This window comes from Lepisma saccharinum, chromosome 3, assembly GCF_977018435.1.
Source record: "Lepisma saccharinum chromosome 3, izLepSacc3.1, whole genome shotgun sequence".
Classification (NCBI taxonomy): domain Eukaryota; kingdom Metazoa; phylum Arthropoda; class Insecta; order Zygentoma; family Lepismatidae; genus Lepisma; species Lepisma saccharinum.
Window position 1 is genome coordinate 46,320,830 of NC_139231.1, and position 18,329 is coordinate 46,339,158.

Here is an 18,329-nt window from a genome sequence, read left to right on the forward strand (position 1 = left end):
CACCACTGTGCAGGAGTACTGGTACGGCTGCGTTCAACACGCTAAACACTGCAGTTGGGTGGTCGGCAAAAGTTTACCCATATGTGCTAACTGATTCAGTCGTAGTACAAAGACTCAGAAATATCTCAGGGCTTGCTGGGTGTAAAGAAAGATTAAACCAGGTTTATATATACGAGGGTTGGAACTTAAATAGTGGCAACTATTTATTCACAACCGATACACAAGAGTTACATGTTTGTACCTGTTACTGTCCTTCAAAGTAGTCACCAGCGTTGTGTAGAACCCGTTTCCAGCGATGTGGAAGGCGTAGTATACCGTTAGCAGAGCCTGTTCTGTTGATGGTGCGAATGGAGCGGTCTACTGCCTGTTGAATCTCTGGAACAGTTCTGAAGCGAATGCCACGAAGTGGTTCCTTCATCTTCGGAATCAAGTCAAAGTCACAAGGACTTAAGTCCGGGGAGTATGGTGGATAATACAGTACTTCCCAGTCCCATCGACCGAACAGAGCAGCCACAGCTTGCGCTGTATGCGCCCGTGCATTGTCGTGCAAAATGATGGGTGGGTTGCGCAGAAAGTGTCGCCGCTTCTTTCGCAAAGCTGGTCGCAGTTGATGCTCCAAAAATGAACAGTAATACTGGGCATTGACAGTCTGCCGTGGAGGAACGTAATGCGTTAGGATAACACCATCACAGTCGTTCACGAGAATCACCATAACTTTCACCACACTGGGGCTCTGACGCACTTTCGACTTTCGCGGCGACCCATTGACGCCATTCGTTGGATTGGCGTTTCAGTGTTGGCTCGTAAGATCTGGCCCATGTTTCATCCAGTGTTACGATATGGCGTAAGAAAGCCTCACCTTCGCGCTCATAGCGCTCCAAGTGTGTCTGAGCAGCGTCGTAACGCATCCATTTCTGAATTTCCGTCAACTCATGCGGGACCCATCGTGATGCAATTTTGCGCATGCCCAGGCGTTCCTTCAGGATGCGAAGCACAGTCGTATGCGCTAATCCGGTTTCGTGGGCGAGCTCACGAATCGTCATGCTTCGATCACTGTCCACTAACGCGGCAACAGCTTGCACTTCTTCTTCAGAGACGCTAGGACGACCTGCCCGATCCATGTCTGCCACAGTTTGCCGACCTTCGTTGAAGGCTTTTACCCACCGTGCCACTGTTCTGTACGGCAATGCCGATTCCCTGCACGCCTCTTGAAGCCCTTGATGACACTGTCGTGCTGTACGACTTCTGGCACATTCAATCTTGATCCAACTCCGTTGTTCCGGTTTGGAAAACATAGTGACCTTCACGTTAGACCGCTCGCTCACAAGTAACTGTGTTTCCCTCGCTTGTGCGCCTGCCTGTGACGTGGGACGGGCGAGTCCATTTGCTCGGAGGTAAGGTAGGTATGTCAACAACGTGTGCTATCAGCGCCACTACTACATTCCATTGCATAGTGTCTCCACAGTAGTGTTGCCACTATTTAAGTTCCAACCCTTGTATATATCTATAAAGTTTATTATAATCTGAACACAAAGATGTCCGTTAGCACACGAGTCTTTACCTGTACCCCTTACGTGCTTTTACCTGTACCACCTTTAGACTCAAAGAAAGAAAAGAAAGGGAACAGGGAACATCCAATTCCTTCCTCGCAGTGAGGCGCCAATGGGGAGTATGGGGACCTAATTTTATTTAGGGCCTGGTCGTCGCAGTCGTCACGGGTTCCCCTGAGAGAGAGAGTAGGTTGTCTGGAAACCCAACGCCACACTACTCTGGCGGGGTGCCGCAGGTTGATAGGGGAAGGAAACCCCTCGCAGCAAGCGGAGCGGGCCCTCTCACTCTAAAGTGGAGTTTTTCTCTCTCGCCAATAAGCGGAGTGGGGTATCTCTCACTCGAAAGTGGAGTGGGTTCTCTTGCCAAAGGCAGAGTTCAACCTCTCTCGCTGGAAGGCGGAGTGCGGCTTCTCTCGCCCGCAGGCGGAGGACAACTTCTCTTGGGTGCTTGGCCTCTCGTAAGAGAGGAGTGCAACTTCCTTCCTTCCTTAGGATGCTTGGACTCTCGCAAGAGCGGAGTTATCCTTCTTCCAGGTCCGTTGGTAAGAGAGATCTTATCGGGAGCCGACCTGAAAGCCAACTGAACCAGGCCTCCCGCACTGGTGCAAAAATCCGAATAAGGTTAATTTCGGAATTCATTTGTTCGTGCATGAATTAACCAGCTACCAGTCGGCACCACCATCGATGCTAAATCCTAATTTTCTCATTAAAAATTTAGTTTATGTATCTATTAATCAATGATGATCACTTGTACGTGATTTTGTATTTTATTAAATGCCTTTCCCTTCTTAAACATGTATAAGAAAAATCGTATTTTTAAAGTCAGTAGTTCTACATGACGTAACATCGTTCCATATGATCTGTCATGGGCCCGACCCTGTGGCCGAGTGGTTAGCACATCGCGCTGCGACGCCAAGGGTCCCGGGTTCGAATCCCGGTCGGGCTTGGTTGTTTGTGAATGTCCATTCATCAATTTCATCATTTCATCACTCATCCCCATCTTCGCAAATTAGCCAAGAGGCACAAAACGCGAAGTAAAATAAACTAAATCAAATCAAATCAAATCAAATCTGTCATGGACGTACACTAACTATTTTAATAAGGATGTAGAAGAACAAAAAATAAAAACAATGGCTTATTGTGTAGATTTTTATTGTAAAAACTGTCAGAAGGGGAATCCAGAGCTGTGTTCGTGTTCTGTCATATCCTGAAAGGTTAGTTATTTATGAATTCTGTTCGCTCTTTATGTAAAAATAATTTCCATAAAGTTAGTTTCCACGGAGAATAATTCCTAGCATGTCTTCGTATTCTGTATTTTGCTTCATTTAAGTAAAAGGACATGTGTTAAAAAAAACGTCTGAAAGATTAAAGGTTCGATTTTGTAACTTAATGTTATTTATAAGTTACACAGGAGGATAGGAAGCCAACGAGAATAGTAGGAATGACTTGAAGTTTGTTTGAAGTTCGGAAAAGCTCATTTGTGCATGTTATAATGCAGAAAGTTGCAAGTTATCGCGCTCCTATTCGCTTCTGCATGAAGTTTATTTCTTCTAGCATTTAAAACTTTGTCAACATGTACAGGAGATGAAAAAAGCGTGTAAATATTAAAGCAATGAAACCTAAGGTAACGGTTCCTATCGTTCTATGATTTTTTTAAAAAATCTCTTAGCAGGAAGACTAATTATCGTAGAATTTTAGCAATCATTGTCACACGAAATTTGAACCTTTCTTAAAGTAATTAGCACTCTTTGGATTTTTTAAAAAAAATATTTATGTTGAAAAAAACAACTTAAAAATTACCTTACGCAAGCTTGCACGCTTCCCAAGGACAATGTATTTTCCATTGACAAAGGACTGTAAGTATCGTAGACTAGTGGGAATTAATATAGAAGTAAATCGGAACCTTAGAAAAATAAATTTAGGTAATTTATTTATAATGCTAAGAGAACCAAACCTGGCCTGCCTAACCTAACTACGAAAGCATACATTGAACCAAATCATAAGTAATCACTAGTTTTGGAAACGAAATGAGTGTAACTAACCTACATGTGCAATATATGCAAAATATTTTACGAACATTTACACATGTGTTACTGTAAAAAAAAATCCTTTCTCACTGGTGCCACGGGAGGAAGATTTTGTGTTTCAAATCGCATTTTAATCTATGTGCTTTAATCCAACCCTACAGAATTATGGACGTTACTCCTATTATTAATAATAATATATTTTGTTGATGGAATCATCTAATTATACCTGTAGTTAATATTATTGCTGTAATAGCTCTTGTTGTTGGTCATGGGCTTTGATCTACTAGATGGTATGGGTGATTTTGATATGTTGACATATTTCCTGTCCTGGTATCTTCTTCAGAAATATGTTGTGTCATAACATTTTTCTTGAAAGCACTCCCGGGAATAGATTCCATGATCCATTTAATGACAAAAATTGCATTGTTAGCCAGTTGTAGGTTAGGCAGTAAGCTTCAGGGACTCTTTCTAAAAGATAATGTGGTAAAACTTTGCTTCATATGTTAGGAAGTTTAGTGCAATATCTATAATAGTTTTTTTATTTGCATTGCAGTAGTTACGATGAGAAATAATGTGAAAATTGAGTAAAAATACATCAATTGAATGGTGACAAGCTCATAAGATTTTGCGCAATTGTTGAAGGAGCTATCATAGAATGGACCCTTATACATTTGACACTACTTTATTCAACAGATACAGATAGTGATCTAATGCATATTCATTTTCAGTAACTTTTCTTTGTGATGACACGCTTTGACCTTAGCTCACTAACAACTCTTGCATCTTGGAATTTATCTTTTTTGAGTGACATAAAATGCAGAATGCTTTGTCTTGCATAGTTATATGTTTCTAAAATAATTTTTTGTCTTTTATATTTCTCGTAGAGCTGAGATATAGTTGGAGAAAATATGGCGAAAGGACTTGAGGCACAAAACATACAAAAGTTACAGAGCTTGTGGAGACAATTTTTCAGAGAAAATGTTTATGAATTCTAATAGAAATAAGTTAGTGCATGATGCATACCCAGGTGTAGAACCAAGTAAGTATATTGCATTTCTTATGGAATAACATTGTCATCAGTTATGTGGCTCATGCATAAGAAATTGTATTTTCCCTTTTCTGCATTAAAAAAATATATGCTTTAGAGATAAATTTTGCTTAAAGTACATAACACCTAACAACACGATACATTGCTTGAGGATGTTAGAAACAAATGTATTTAATGTTTCACTAAATATTCCAAGCAGGATGGATGAAAAAGATATGATTTTCAGCTAAACAGTCCTGTAAAATATTTGAAAAGTTTGATTAAAGGAAATAAAATGCACATATTTTCTGTTTGAGACTCTACATATGTGAACCTACTATGGAAATGTTTGTTGAGTGTGTTAATGATGCTTTAATAATTTCAGTAACTTTTATTCCAGTGAAAGTCTGTAGGACCTCAAAGAGATTATCATACCTTATGCAAAATATATTAATTACTAGTGATTCAATAAATATATATATACCTGAATAACAACGTGTTTGTTTATTTTCCCTTACATTTGTTATTAGCAATAGAATATAATGTTTTACATTTCCACAGTATATACATATCTGTGCAGGATAAGATCTTTCAGTGGTCTATTTTTAATTCCATTGTGTGTGTGTTTAGGAGTGGGGAGCTGGGAGCGTGCTTATCTAGCTTGATCCTACATACTCAATGACTGCTTTGTTTTTTATTCTAAGACATTCATATTTCGAGTCCAGATTTTTGTGTAACTATGAAATATGTAATGCCATATGATGAAATTGTAGTCAATATGTAGAGTGGTTCCAGTAAGTAACTTCGAACAAAACTCGCTTGTATGACATACTCCTACTCCCATTCTAGATTAAAAATTAGGGATTTTTGACAAATACTAAAATGAATAAGCATGCAGTGATTAGTTAATAATATATCTTACAAACATTCACACGTTTTTATAAATGAGTTGAAATTACTCTCATGCAAACCAGAAAAGTGAAATTTCATACAACTTCGATTGATTGATTGATTTGGTGTTTTAAGTCAACTTTATTCACAGTAAGGCCAATCGGGACTGGAACTACAGTTTAAAGTGGGATCCGAACCACTATGCGTCTCCATATAGGTACAACTTCGAGATGGGGTGGTTGCTATATAGGCATTCTAGGTTAACTTGTGTAAGGTGTGACCTTTTCTTACTCTATTTTCCCATAACTATTCATTATCACCATCATAGTAGTTTTTACAGAGAAGTAGACTGATAGAATTAAAACAATTACAATTTTATTCCAGAAATTATTCTGTTTGATAACTTCCCCAATGAGCTGTGTCACTCATAACTATTATTTTATTCTATTTTCTCATGGCGGATGGCACTGAACTAGTTTCTATGTCGTATTGTCCAAAATACTATTTCATCTACAGAACACTGAATGTAAGTTGTGATAGAAATTAACTGTAGTGTAAAATATTTACTTTCATCTACAGCATAACTTAACCCATGGTTTACAGAATAGTTTTTCAACCTATAGGGTGCGACCAACTCCTGGGTCCTGAGGGGACATTTGGTGGGTCGGGAAGTTGGGTTCGAAACTTTGTTAACTGGGTCTTAAAAACCTATTACCTTAAATTACTTAGATATATTGTTTTAACAATTTAAATTCAGGCCGTGTTGTTGTAAAAGAGCAAATATATGATTATAGACTAGGTGCACACCCCTACAAAGTAATTCCGCTTGTTCCCATCTTATGGGTCCCATGAAGTGTAATATCCTTCAAGGTGGGTCCCCGACTGAAAAAGGTTGAGATCCACTGCTCTAGAGCCCTGGAAGGTCCTTGGCCTATCAACTGACTGCCACTCTGCCTCCCACAACCCTACCTAGAGGTGTGGAGATCTTCAACCAGTAATGGGGTGACGTAGGGTCTCGAACCCTCAGTTGTTATAGGAGATTTCCCAGACTGGGTTACGCTACTCACTTGTAGGTCCCCAATTTTCTTAGGATGGTGGTTAAGTTTGGAAAACAAGTACTGATACTATATGTATATATCTTTTATTCCAGTATATTTCATACCTACAAGCCGCCAGCCGATTTGTAATGGTTTCGTTAGATGAATAGCGTTAATGTTCCATCAGTAGTTTTTAATATACGTTTTATGCTTTATTCTTATTTCCTGAGACAAAACCTTCGAATCCTGTCTTTTGTTTCCCTGGCATTTTCAGCATCAAATCCCCCCTCTCAGGGTACTCCACTGATATCAATTGCAGAGAAAGTGGATGCATTTGTCTTTCGTTTTATGAGGCCATAGACAGATGAAAGGAATTTTCTAGGTTGGTAAATCAGAAGTGTCTACATCTTGCGATTGAATATGGTAGGCCTACACAAGGGAGAAAATTACAGTGACGGCACCAGAAACAGTTGCTGGTATTAAGTATGCTGTATCCTGCAGATTGCCACCCACGTTAAACTGTGCAGCAATTGTTATGAAGAGAAAGAGACAATTTGGGAAATGTTGCAACATGGCTCGAGCGCCCTTTAGAACACTTTTGGTAGCGCAATGATCCGCTCACCCCACCCTTCCATTCCTGCTTTTATTTTCTGCTAATAATTCGGGACATATCTCGTAAGGTCGTAGTATTTATTTTATTTAAGTTCATAAAAATGTTCTACAAAGATAAATACCATTGTTCGGTTAATGCAGGGGTCCTGGGTTCGAATCCCTGTTAGAGCTTTATTTGTGTCATCAATTTTTCATAGCATCGTTGCGATTAGCCTAAAATTGGAAAAATGCGACGCTAAATAAACAACGACGAGGGAGGGGTAAAACGCATTGATCTACGAACAAAGAAATCGCTGTAGAGTTTACACAAGATAACATCGCAATTTGCCCAAAATGTCAGAAAAGCAACGCATAATAGGGAGAATACTACATAAAAATACTTATTACCGTGCAGATAATACACGGACCATTTTTCATGCACAACGGAATGATTTACGTGCTGGAATTTCAGGAACTTGAAATTATTTTCGTATGTTGTGCTTCTGGGCTACTTATTCTGTATATCTCGTAACTTAGATGTAGAAATCATTCAAACGTAACGTGCATTAACTGAACAATGGTATTTATCCTTGTAGAACATTTTTATGCACTTATATAAAATAATTAATTCGACCTTACGAGATATGTCCCGAATTATTAGCAAAAAATAAAAGCAGGAATGGAAGGGTGGGGTGAGCGGATCATTGCGCTGAGACGCATTCAACTGTCACTGCCAAGAGTAAGATATGATTGGCGGAGAGGTTGCTATGACAACGCTTTACGTTTCGAAACAGCCGTAGGGTGGCTCCACATGTCCGGTTTGGTATACGCACAGATTACAAAGGAGAGATAGGAAGTAAGCGATCTTATTAATCTGTGACTGAACTCCGGGCCTCGCTGCGCTGGCTTTATACTTGCGGTGGCGCATGTGTGGTGAAAATAGTAACTACAAGTACGCGTTGCTAACTCATTTTTTTACATATTACAACCTTCGTACTGAGAAACCTCCAAGAAGTGACATGAAGAAAACACTAGTGGGAAAATCACTAGTTGCACGTGTCAATATAAACTAAAACTGTGTGCATTCAGACAATACAATTAATAATGAGCCTCGCAGGACTCTGCAATCCTAAACATAGAGTTGAACAGTGTAAATGACGATAAATGATAACATTTACCAAATACAACGACCACGCAAGGTCTAATAATGAGCGAAGTTAATAAACGTAGAGGTGGGCCCGTTAATATTTACAGAATACAGCGACCACGCAGGGTCAAATAATAATAAGCGAAACTAAAAACCGTAGAGGTGGATCCGTTAACACATTTAAATATTTAGCATGCATTCTTCATCCATACCTTCTTAACAAAATATAATATTGCGACCTCGCAGGGTCGTTAAATGTGGCGACCACGCAGGGTCGTTACACGCTTTATTTAATTACGAAATGTTAAAGGGCACTTAAATTCTTCTACATGACACCTCCCAACCCCATAACAGCCGCCCTATTCTCCTGACATGAGTCCCTGCGACTTGGATTTGTTTCCCAAGATGAAGGAACCGTTGAGGAGGAAGATATGGCCACTGGGCGGTCTCTGCGCACACTGGCATGAACGGCAGCTATCGATGGCATCCAACAACTGCCAGATGTTTGGAACATGTTCACGCAGCAGCAGGAGATTACATTGAAGGATTATAAATGATTCCAAGTATGTATCTTCTTTCATGTCCCTTTTTCATACATGTTGCCACAAACTAGAAAGATGGCCCTCGTATTAATTTTCATATATGGCTATGTATTGGTATGATAGGCTAAACTACATTTTTAACATCGATATGATGACTATGTTAACTTAATTTTCAATTTCACTGCATCTCTCACTTCACGATCCATATTTGAGGACAACTACCACAGACAAATTACGGTTATACGTGAACTACTGGGCTTCGAGTATATACCGATAGTTTTGCTTGTTTGAGTGTAATTCGCTCGAAAGAAGCAGCTCTCAATTCAGTACGCTATCTAGCGTCATCCTTGCGAACTATTAGACGTGCGAGCAAAAAGCCTTCGATGCAGCACTCTAGTCTATACAGGGTGACCTGTAATTAGATGCATTCCCTGAAAGGGGTTAAAGTAGAGACAATTTGCAATAAATTTCCCGATATGATACCCAGTCCAAAAATTAGTAGTTTCCGAGATAATCACATTTTTTTAAAAATTATAATTTTCCACATAAAAATACGAATTGAGAAAAACAGCTTATTGTATGGCACTTATTTCAGCGTTTTCTGATAGCTATCAAATAAGTGGTTCGTTGAAAAAAAGTTTGTCCCAAATAACAATCACATGTAAGTAACGGGTGGATCTAAACTTACAAGTGGTGATAGAAAAAAAATGCACTCTTACTTTACTTGGCAACGTATTAATAACAAAAATGATATGACACGAAGCGTATAAATTACTTAAATTACTTCCTTGTGTCATCAGCTATCCAACAAGGTACAAATGTTGCTAACATTCACATTTGTGTACAAGAAATAATACTTCATTCATTTTCATGTTAATTTCCTTAGAAGCGTGATATCTGAGCCGCTGTTACTCACGCTTTGGTTGGTTCTGTACATGCTACATCGTACGCCCGCCAACTAGAGGACAGTACTTGTCTTATCACGTTAACAAGTGATTAAAATGTGAATCATGCAGCTCACTAGATGGCAGTGAAATGACGCTCACTAGATGGAAGTACCTAATAGCGTATCTCAGGTTGAAAGTGGCTGATCTACATACTAGCTCGCAACGAAATCAATAAGTGATAGAATAGGTTCTGATGTTATTGTGCTGTTCAACAATGGCTGCATCCGACAATGAAGAATAAGCTGATATTTTGTACTGTTACCGGTTTTGTGATGGTGAGGCAGCTGCAGCACGAACAGAATACGAGCGTCGTTTCCCTAATCGCCGTTTACCAGACGCGTGTTTTGTACGACATACCGGCGCATCCGGGAAACCGGCAAGGCGATGCAGGCAGACCTCGAGAGTTCTCTCCTGAAGCGGAGGAGAAATACTGGAGTGTTTTCAAAGAGACGGTACAGTGGGATCCATGAGTATTACCTTGCAAATTGTCCATCACCATGTTCGTGCACTTTATTTGACCCAATAACAGGTTCAAGAATTAAAAGAAAACTCAAAACAAGCTGTTGATAACTTCTTCACCAGCATACATAAAAATCCATCGCTTAAAAACACACAGGATGTAAGAGAAAAATTAATGAAAATAGTCATGGACAATTTGCACGGTAATACTCATGGATCCCACTGTACTACATCGACGAGAGTTGCGGCCAAGCAACTTGGCATGAGTCAGTGAAAAGTGTGGTTCATTTTGCATTCGGAACGACTTTACTCATACCACTACACACCCGTGCATACTCTGGAGGAGGGAGACCCTGCCGGGAGGATGGATTTTTGTCGTTTTCTAATAAATAAAACGCTGATCTGGAAGATCCAGAGTACCTCAGCAAGATTTTATGGACGGACAAATCAAAGTTCTACCGGAACGGTGTAACCAATTTCCATAATACGGATTATTGTGCGCCAAATGGCAAGAACCCGAAGAAAAATCAATGAAAAGACCAGTCAGAGGAGATTCTCATTAAATGTATGGATGGGTGTCATCAACAATCATTTGATCGGTCCATTTTTCTTGCCCTAAATATTAAAGGGCATCATTAGACCTCTGATTTTAGGTTTTTAACCTATTTTTTCCTTTGAAGGAAATAAGTTATGTCAGCGTTTCATTAAAAAAAAAACGCACCAACTGACGAAGTTTTATAGTGTCTAAAATAACCTATATTGCTTATTAGAACCTATTTTAGATCTATGTAACTAACTAACTCAACTAACTCTCTAGCCTTCTTAAACCCGAAGGTTCATGGCTGCAGCAACACAGGCCTTCCATCTGCCCCTATCTTGAGCAAGTTCTATATACTCTTTTCCATCCCTACCGATTTCCCTTAGGTCCATCTCAACGTTGTCCCTCCATCTTCGTCTTGGCCTTCCTACAGGTCTCTTACCATCAGGTTTCCCAACAAGAATCCTGTAAACTCCTCTTTCCTCTCCCATTCGTCCCACATGACCTGTCCACCTAAGTCTTCTTGATTTAATTATTCTAATAATATCTGGACATGAATATAAATTATGTAGTTCTAAATTATGTAACCTTCTCCACTAACCTGTCTCCTCATCCCTTTTAGGTCTAAAGATTTTCCTAAGGATCTTATTTTCAAATACTCTCAATTTATGTTCCTCTTTCAATGTAAGGGACCAAGTTTCACATCCATATAATACTACAGGCAAAATTACTGTTTTGTATATTTTAACTTTTAGTTTCTTAGATATTAAACGAGAAGACAAAAGTTTATGAAGAGAGAAGTAACATGCATTTCCTGAATTAAGCCTACTTTTTATTTCCTCTTTAATATAATTTTCATTTGTTAATATTACTCCTAAGTATTTGAATTTGGAAACTGGTTCAAACGAGTTGTTATCAATAATTAGATTTTGATTATTACCTAACACTTGGTTTCGGCCTGTAAGCATATATTTAGTTTTCTCATTGTTAACTTCCAAACCTATCTCTTTAGCAGTTTTGAAAAATATTTTAGCATTATTCTTAATTGTATTCACATCATCCCCCAGTAAGTCTACGTCATCTGCATATGCTAACAACTGAGTCACATCATTTAATTTTAGTCCTTCTTCAGTTTCTTTTACCTTCCTAACAGCGTATTCTAAGGCAAAATTAAAGAGCAATGGAGATAATGCATCTCCTTGTTTTAACCCATCATGAATTGTAAATTTGTCAGACATATTAACACCCACACGAATTTTACTTTCTGTTTTACTGGTGCATATTTTTATCATACTAACAAGCTTCTTAGGTATTCCAAACTCTACTAATATATTATATAATTTATCTCTTTTGACCGAATCATATGCTTTTTTGAAATCAATGAATAGCTGATGGACATTTTGATTATATTCCCACTTTTTTTCAAGTGTCTGTCTGATGTGAAAAATTTGATCTGTAGTTGATCTGTTACGTTTAAATCCACATTGATAATCACCTATAATTTCATTAGCTTATGGGGTTAGTCTTGTTAAAATAATGTTAGATAATATTTTATATGTTGTTGAGAGAAGAGAAATTCCACGGTAATTATTGCAGTTCATTTTATTACCTTTTTTAAACACAGGAACAATTATGGATTCTTTCCACTGTTGAGGAATTTCTTCTTTATTCCATATTAAACAAATTAATTTATGAATTTGACATATTAATGAATTTCCACCATATTTAATTAACTCAGCTGGTATTAAATCAATGCCAGGTGCTTTGTTATTCTTTAGCCTTTTAATAGCATCTTTAACTTCCGTCAAGTTAGGATCTGGAACTAAAGGTTCTGCTGTGTGGACTTCATTTACTTCTGATTTATCTCCTACATGGACATTTAAAAGGTCGTTAAAGTAGTTCTTCCATCTATTTATAATATCGCTTGGGTCAGCTAGAAAATCACCGTCTTTATCTTTTATCAAGTTTACTTTAGGTTGCCACCCCTTTCTAAACTCATTTACACCTTTATATAAATCTCTGATATTTTTATTTTTGCTATTTGTTTCAATTTCGTTAATTTTGCTTTTCAAGTAATCTCTTTTTTTACTTCTAAACGTGCGGTTAACTTCTCGCTTTATTCTATTATAATTGTTTAGATTTGTATCATCAGAGTTATTTAACCACCTAAGTCTAGCCTGATTTCTTATTTCTATTAGATTATGACATTCATTATCAAACCATGGCTTACTTTTTCTCGATTTATGGTATCCTATACTTTCTTTAGCTGCTGATTCTATTGCATTACGTATGTGCTTCCAATTCTTATTTCCGTCTGTTTCATTTATATTTTCATCATCATTTAAATCCTGCAAAATATCAAATCTATTTGACAGTTTAATTTGGTAATCTTTCTTAATTCTTTCATCAGTAAACTTTCCTGTATCAAATTTTAGAACTTTTAGATTTTGTTGCTTATGATTTATCACTGAGAGTCTTTCTCTTAATTTAGCAATTACTAAATAATGGTAACTGGCACAGTCAGCTCCTCTATGTGTACGAACGTCAATTATACTAGTATGCCTTCTCTTATCAATGAGAATATGATCTATCTGATTATGAGTTTTACCATCATGAGAAGACCAGGTATATTTATGGATATCTTTATGTTTAAAAGTGGTACTTTTCACAATTAAATTCTTTAAGGTTGCAAAAGTAATCAATCTTATACCATTATCATTACTTAATTCCGCCAAGGGTCCCGGGTTCGAATCCCGGTCGGGCTTGGTTGTTTGTGAATGTCCATTCATCCATTTCATCATTTCATCACTCATCACCATCTTCGCAAATTAGCCAAGAGGCACAAAACGCGAAGTAAAATAAACTAAATCAAATCAAATCATTACTTAATTCATGAAGACTTTCTTTACCAATTGTGGGTTTAAATGTCTCTTCTTTGCCAATCTGTGCATTACAGTCACCTAACAGAATTTTCATATCATACTGAGAAAATTTATCAAAGACCTGTTCTAACTCTGCATAAAAATCATCTTTAGTATTATCATCTTTATCTTCCGTTGGTGCATGTATGTTTATTAAAATAATTTTACACCACCTACCCTGTAAAACTGTATATGATATCCTATCATTAATAAATTCTACTGTTTTAAGAGCCGAGATAATTCTATTATTTATGAAAAAGTCTGTTCCAAAATTATGATTTTCGTTACCACCATAGAAAAAAGTATAATTTTTAGTTTTACAATTCCCTTCTCCTGGCCACCTAACTTCCTGGACATCTGCTACATCTAATTTATACTTAACTATCTCACTAACTGTACACTGAAATGCCCGAGGCCGGTAAAGACTCAGAACATTCCAGGTGCCTAATTTAATATCCTTATTCCTAATGTAGATCTTATCCTTAGTCCAGGGATCTCCCAAAGTAGTCCCCACCCGGAGATCCGAACGGGGGCTAATTTTACCTCCAGAATATTTTACCTTGGGAACATTCATGGCCTTATATTTCTGTTTCTTGACATTTTTTTTACAGTTCAGAGTTGTCAGCTCTACGCCTAACCCCCAATATGAATGGAGGAACTACTACACAAGACACACACAAACACATCACAACTATAACACAATATAAACACAAACACACCACAACTACTACACAATATAAACATAAACAAACTACACACCACAACTACTACACAAGACAAACACAAACATACTAGACAGCACAACTAATACATTTTCGCACACAATAAATTTCGTGAGTCATTTTTCTGTAAACGTTGAAATTGTTGTAAAATTTTTCTTTGAAAGCAATCGATTTTAGAATAATTTCAAGTTTCCTAACGACAGCGTTACTCAATGCCTTTCGTATACTGATTTTATTGTGTCTTTAACGTTTTTATCAATGTACGAGACTGAATTCTGTTCTGAGGCTTTAGTCAGACCCTCCAAAGGAAAGAGATGTGTATAGATAAGTTATGTATGATGTAACGATATGTTTAATTGAATTTAAAAAAAATAAAAGGGTAGGAATAAGATGACCAGAGGGTCGAATCGAAACGAACGGATGCCTCTGCATCTTGACAAGACGAAGAACGGGACCATCCTTAATCAACATTTATTATATTTAAAGCATTCTTGTTGATGTATCAGGCATCATTACTAACAATTTGAGGTGCAAGTAACAATGTTTCCACTGTTGTAACGTTGCGTAAAAGAGCAGAAAGCTTTCGATTTTAACTTTTAATTTACAACAATAAATTATTTAATGCATTGCCAAACATTTCAGTTAAAATAATATTGTACTTTTCCATTGACTGTCCGGAAATTTAAATATGTAAGTTATGCTAGCAAATGGTAATGAAAATCATAATTTTGGAACAGGCTTTTTCATAAATAATAGAATTATCTCGGCTCTTAAAACAGTAGAATTTAGATCTATGTACTTAAATTAAACATTTTTTTAGGTTTTAAAGGATTTTTATATTTCACAGAGGAATTTACTAGGTTTGGTGGCGAAATTATTCAATGACTGGCGTGTTTGAAACGTGTTTTCTGTCGATTTCTCTCCCTCGAAGTATATGATGTTTAACAAAGTTCTAAACAAAACAAAATGTCTGACGCCACTGTCACCTGCACACACAGTGGCGGCGATTAAACGGGGTAGTTTCCCCCTACTTTTTACCCTGCACTATATACTCTTAATGCTAAGCCTTGCCTACTAAGAGTAAGTAAACTGTTCCCCCCTCCTTTCAGTTTTGGCACCCAATCGTCTTTACTGCCAGCACAGTCCAAAGCACAAACTTCTGATCTGGGTGGCCTTGCGAAAAAAACGTTTCAGCATTGAAATTTGCACCATTGACTATGTTTCTGTTGAAAGATAATTTTGAGCACATGAAATGATCCTCACAAACAAAAAGGCGGAGTTTGAGTGTGGATAGCATGCAAGAACATTCATGGTGGTCACTAGGACGATGATAAAATTCAAGTATAATTCCTGGTTTTCAAGGCGAACTTTCCAAATATTCAAGAATACAGGCAGATAGTTTTCTCTATTCCAACCTTACGTATTACCGACTCTCCCCCTCTCCCCCCACAAACTCAAAAATAAAGGATTGAGAAAATTCTGTTTTATTTACCATGTAGCTTTCTTTTCATTCCTAAAAAAATAAAGATAAAAAATAAAATGAGAGAAACTTGCCTAAGGGATTTACAAACATGTATAAATTTAATGGGATTTGGATTAATGAAAGTTGCAATTTTTCACGTCTACGGGGAAAAAATGGGAATAGAGAAAACATTCGCTTGTACCTTTTCTCATGTTTTACCAAAATTCATGAGTAATTTACAGAGCCAATAATTCACGCATATTTCCCGGAATTAAAGGAATTCCATGTGATTAGCCAACCTGATATTGTGCAGCAAATTATACATACGTGATTCATTTTTCATATCAACAAGTAACTTTTGCTAACAGCAGAAGTGTAGTATTATAATTATTTGTAGATAATTTTGAAAATGATATAAAGAAATGAACATTTGTTTAGAAAATTAATATCTATTTAGATATTAGCCTATGGTTCTTGTGAAATTTTGTTTTTAACGATTCTATCTAATCAGTCTTTTTCAGGAATATTGTACCAATTTAAATTATTTTGCAACCTACTTCAGGATTTTTCGAGCCTAATTGAAGATTTTTAGAACCCATTTTAGGTATTTTAGAGCCTATTTTAGGATTTTTAGAACCTATTTTAGGATTTTTAGAGCCTATTTTAGGAACCTCAAAGCACACTTTTTAGAACCTAAAAATTCGAGGTCTAGGCATCACTTATGAACATTTTTTGAGGAACGAGATGGCAATGTTGTTGGAGGATGTGCCTCTAGCCACAAGACGTAACATGATTTATCAGCATGATGGCTGCCCAGCTCACTTCTGCCTGGGCGTGCGACAGTGTCTGGATGAAAATTATCCAAATAAATGGATTGGCCGAGGCGGCCCTATTTCCTGGCCGACTCGATCCCCTGATTTGTCACATTGCGACTTCTACATTTGGAGCCACTCAGTTTACAAGACACCGGTAAACTAGCAAGAAGAGCTCAGGGAGAAGATTGTGACGTTCACAAGTCAATCATTTGCACGATTACATTTCGTTCATAAATATTTGAAACTAAAACGCGAAGGTGAAGACACAACTTCTATGGGTCTATATATTAGTGAAATAACTGAGCAATATGCAGTTCACTATTGCCTATATTTCCATTTTCTTGTCACACACATTACCACATAATGACTATTGATTCTCGTTGCTATAGCAACGTTAGAATTCCAAATATCTCGTTTATGCAGCGTATAGTGCAATAAATAACATAGAACATAATTAACGTTGTACAAAGTAATAATTATACATTTTTTAAACGTTAATATAAAGTGATTTGTATAATATGAAATTAATAATTTCAATAAACATACAATTATATTGTGCGGATTCACAGGACCGTCACAACATTCCCTTCCTCCAGGAAAATGAAAACTACGAAACAGCGAGGAAGAGTTTTCATTTAAAAATCAGTCAGATGTTTATCAACATAACTAAAACAAAGTTACAAATGCACAATATTATCTGACATTCGACAACAACGTGCACATAAACAGATTTGTGCCTAACAGGTAATAACAAATCAGACCATAATAGAACATTCAATTGTACAAAATAATAAACAGAATGGTTTCCTTTTTCCAGTATCTATCCCATAAATTTAATTTTCACACAAGAGTTGATTCCTCTTTTCTTCCGAACAAAACACTCGAAGATTTGAAAAGTTCACCTTGTCATAATATTGCTGGTTCATTGTGTAAAGAATTGCATTATTGTCCTTAATTTCCTTGACAAGGAATGGCCCAATATACAAGTTGAACAATTTATGAATCTGGCTGTTAATTTTAGAACTAACTTGCCTATTTTTTATAATAACCAAATCTCCTGTTTGAAGTTTGACCGAGTTCAATGCATTCTTAATCTTTCTACTTCTTCTAGATTGTCTAGTCCTGATTTATGCTAAAAACAATTTGCGTTTCCATGGCAAAGATTTAATTTTTCTGGCCAGCCGATTTCTTCAAATATTGAGTCCTTCATATCTTCATGTAAGAAAAGTTCACTAGGAGATAATTCGGTAACTGAAGAGCATGAATGATTTAATAACTGAATAATAGAATTCACTTTTGGATACCAACTGGTGTGATTATCATTGCAGAACAATCGCAGTAACCTAATAATTTCCTTATTGTACCTCTCAATAGGATTAGATTTCGGATTGTATGTAGTGGTAGTAATATGCTTAATTTTCCTTGAATCCATGTAGGCTTTCCACTCATTTGATGTAAATTGGCTTCCACAATCTGATAATACGTAATACATTACATACACGGTAATGTTTAAAATATTGTTCTTCAAAACGATTGATAATTTCCCTGGCAGTCGCTTTTCTTAACGGATAAATCATAACAAACATTGATATAACGTCTACAATTGTGAGGAGATATTCATATGTTCGTGATCTTGGTAATTTTCCGATTAGA

The 18,329-nt window shown here is 36.9% G+C and overlaps 1 protein-coding gene across 1 annotated transcript; it reads right to left on the reverse strand.

The window, feature by feature from the left end:
* Positions 1-686: 686 nt before the first annotated feature.
* LOC145985526 (histone-lysine N-methyltransferase SETMAR-like) lies at positions 687-1,295 on the reverse strand. The gene has a single exon (XM_083119596.1). It carries the CDS (start codon positions 1,293-1,295, stop codon positions 687-689), a length of 609 nt encoding a protein of 202 aa, XP_082975722.1.
* Positions 1,296-18,329: the final 17,034 nt, after the last annotated feature.

What these genes read in the sequence shown, in the direction of transcription:
- LOC145985526 (XM_083119596.1), bottom strand. Translation starts at nt 1,295, where the DNA reads ATGTTTTCCAAACCGGAACAACGGAGTTGGATCAAGATTGAATGTGCC.